This window comes from Octopus sinensis, linkage group LG19, assembly GCF_006345805.1.
Source record: "Octopus sinensis linkage group LG19, ASM634580v1, whole genome shotgun sequence".
In the NCBI taxonomy this organism is placed as follows: domain Eukaryota; kingdom Metazoa; phylum Mollusca; class Cephalopoda; order Octopoda; family Octopodidae; genus Octopus; species Octopus sinensis.
In genome coordinates this window covers 44,888,727-44,892,202 of record NC_043015.1, presented here as the reverse complement: position 1 = coordinate 44,892,202, position 3,476 = coordinate 44,888,727, and the positions used below count along the sequence as shown (strand labels likewise).

The following is a 3,476-nucleotide window of genomic DNA, read 5'->3' as shown; positions in this document are numbered from 1 at the left end:
AGCATTTAATTTACTGCATAATCAAACATTTTTTTCATATTGACTACTCATGAACCCCAAGACATTGTGAGCACCTCTGGTTTAGAACCATTTTATGTTGGAATTGAAAATAGCCATGTATATTTACACAACCAACACACTCACACAAACACTTCTATTAGCAATTCTCAATGATTACCGATCACTAACATGTAAATAGATTCACACACACTCACATACATATACACATATATATATATGTATTTGTACAATCAATTCAGTTCATTCAAAAAAAAAAAAAAATCTGCTGAATACCTTTAATTCATAATGACAATTCGATTTTTTTTTTCCAAATACAAATTTACAGTTTTAATGTTGATTGCATCTAACAAGATTAGAAAAACAAATTTTTTTCCAGAGTGAATTATCGTTAAACCTTGTATTAAAATATATAAATAATATGCTGCCTGAAAAATTATTTAAAAAAAAAAAAAAAAAACTTTAAAAAATCTTAATCCACAACACAAATATTACCTGAAATTGTTTTAAAATATTTGGTATTTTTCACAATCGGACTAAAATGGCAGTTTAGGAATGGATTGAAGAGCTAATACAATCTTGTTTTTTCTCGTTTTTACTCATCTTTTTCTGAAGGGTGACAATTCAATTTTAAGGAAATTTAATTTGTAATAACATATATCCCTTAAATTTTATCTTTAATAGTTTCAAAACAGCAAAGAGGTAGAAATGAGTTCTAGTGTTCTTTGAAAACACTTTTTTCTTCTTCTAGTGATTACAAGAACATCATGACAAACACTTGTAAAGATGTGTAACAGAAAAACTGGGCAAACCTTTCTTTCTTCACCCATTAAAAAATTTTTTTTGGTGTAATTGAAAAAATCCATAATCTTATTTAGTTCAGTTATAATTCTGCATTACACAATTCTAAACTAATATCCCACAGATTCTTAGCAAAATTTAAATCTTTAGCTAGTCTGCTTAAATTACCAGAAGATATAGACAAGTTTTCAAAGTACTGGCCAGAGACATTTTCAAGACTTTTGTCTACTGCCATATGTATGACGACTTTGGCACCATCCTTGGCAGATCTACCCATGTATTTGAAGAGAAGTCGGTAGATTTCAATTCGAAGTAATTCTTTACTATTTATGGGATTATTTTTCAGTATTTCAGTCTTCACCATTCCTGGGTGTAAAGAATTAGCAGTAACTCCAGTACCTTTGAGCTTTTTAGCCAAAATCTGCGCATGTAGGATATTAGCTAATTTGCTTGTTGCATATCCAGACAATTGAGGATATTTTACTTTCCCACTGAGATCTCCTCTTTCTAAACTTGGAAGTCTTTTAACAAATATATGAGCGTGAGAACTGACATTTATGATTCGGCTTGGGGCAGACTTTTTCAGGAGGTCGAGCAATAAGTAAGTTAATAAGAAATGTCCGAGGTAGTTCACACCAAAGTATAGATCAAAATTCTGTTTTGTACATTCTTTCACCTTCACGCCAATTCCAGCATTATTGATTAATATATCTAACCTGGAAAAATAAAATAAAATAAAAGAATGTGAGGAAAGAGCGAATGGAATAGAATTTGTTTTCATTGGCTATTTTATACAAAAGTTATAAATCTTAAACTGATTCTATTGGTGAAAATATAGATGCTGCAGAACCAATAATAGAAATAATAATAATAATAATAATGATAATAATAATAATGATAATAATAATAATAATCATAATAATGATAATAATGATAATAATAATAATAATAATAATGATAATAATAATCATAATAATGATAATGATAATAATAATAATAATAATAATAATAATGATAATAATAATAATAATAATAATAATAATAATAATGATAATAATAATAATAATAATGATGATGATAATAATAATAATAATAATAATAATAATATTTATTAATTTTTAAACACATATTTTATCTGTGAATTTGCATGTGTAATCTGGGAATGCATACAATGAGCTTCTCTGCCCTAGGTGTATGGAAAACACTCGGCGAGAAACGGAAGAAAATTTGAAGAAAGAAGGAAAAAAACATAATAATAATAATAATAATAATAATAATGATAATAACAACAACAACACCAGTGATTGTAGGATCTCCAGGAATGATAAAAAAAAGGTACTGAAACCTATTTGAAAATGATACCAGGCTTACCATCCCTACAGGAAGTGCAAAAAATTGTGTTAACTGGAACGACTCATGTACTGAGAAGAGCATTATCACTGTGAAAACAACATCCATTCATGAATTTATTTATTTATTAATTTTTTAAAATACACATTTTACCTGTGAATTTGCGTGTGTAATCTGGGAATGCATACATTGAGCTTCTCTGCCCTAGGTGTACGGAAAATACTCGTCGAGAAATGGAAGAAAATTTGAAGAAAGAAGAAAAAAAAAAAATAATAATGTAGGGATGAGGTGAACTGGAGGGGACCAGTAGATTACATCGACCCCAGTGATTCACTGATACTTGATTTATTGATCCCGAAAGAATGAAAGGCAAAGTCAACCTCGGCAGAATTTGAACTCAGAACGTAAAAATGGACAAAATGCTGCTAAGCTGTTTGCCTGGCATGTTAACAATTCTGCCAGTTCACTGCCTTCTAAAAATAAAAATAATAATAATAATAAAGCCAAGGTGAAGATGAAATAAACAGTATGTGCATTTATTCGGCAAAAGATGACCAGCTCAGAGGATTTCAATGCTGAAATTTAGTTTTTTTTAATAATATATGCTAAGATGTAAAGGTAAAGTTACCTTTGCGAGTCATGCTGACTCATAAAGGCTGGTTTCCTGGTTTCATGGCATGTATATTCCCCACCTGGATGGGATGCTAGTCCATCGCAGCGTTACTCATTTTTACCAGCTGAGTGGACTGGAGCAACGTGAAATGAAGTGTTTTGCTCAAGAACATAACACACTACCCGGCTTAGGAATCGAAATCACAATCTTACGATCATGAGTCCAAATACCCTAACCGCTAAACCAGCCACGCACTTACACTCAATATATACTAATGCAATGTTTTCACCTATGTAATCTATGTAATAGCCTATGTATGTATATGTCTATATTTGTAGTTGTGTATGTGTGTGTTTATGCGTCTGTGTGTAACAGAAGCAGCTATGGTGTACGCACACGTGTACACACATACATAACTACATTCATACATACAACGACAAAAACACCATTACATGCAGGTATAATCATTTAGATACAAATACATGCGCATATACCCACAAACACACGTGCGCATACACATGCACGCGCACACACATACACACACACACACACAGACTATTGAATGTGCATAGTTACAAATTCTTCTCATTTGTGTCAACCACACACTTTTATAATATTTCTTATTTCCTGCCGCTCCTGTCGGTCTTCTTTACGTGTATTATTTAAAAAATCTTATTTCATCTTTTTTTTCATT

The 3,476-nt window shown here is 30.8% G+C and overlaps 1 protein-coding gene across 2 annotated transcripts in view; it reads right to left on the bottom strand.

Moving 5' to 3' along the window:
* Positions 1-855: 855 nt before the first annotated feature.
* The window catches only part of LOC115222064 (retinol dehydrogenase 12-like), a 43,884-nt gene continuing 41,263 nt past the window's right edge, over positions 856-3,476 (bottom strand). For both annotated transcript variants that reach the window (XM_036511415.1, XM_036511414.1), the window contains one exon: positions 856-1,535. In XM_036511415.1, coding sequence (XP_036367308.1) covers positions 902-1,535 — 634 coding nt within the window. In that variant the 3' untranslated portion in view covers positions 856-901. The remainder of the gene's footprint in view (positions 1,536-3,476) is intronic.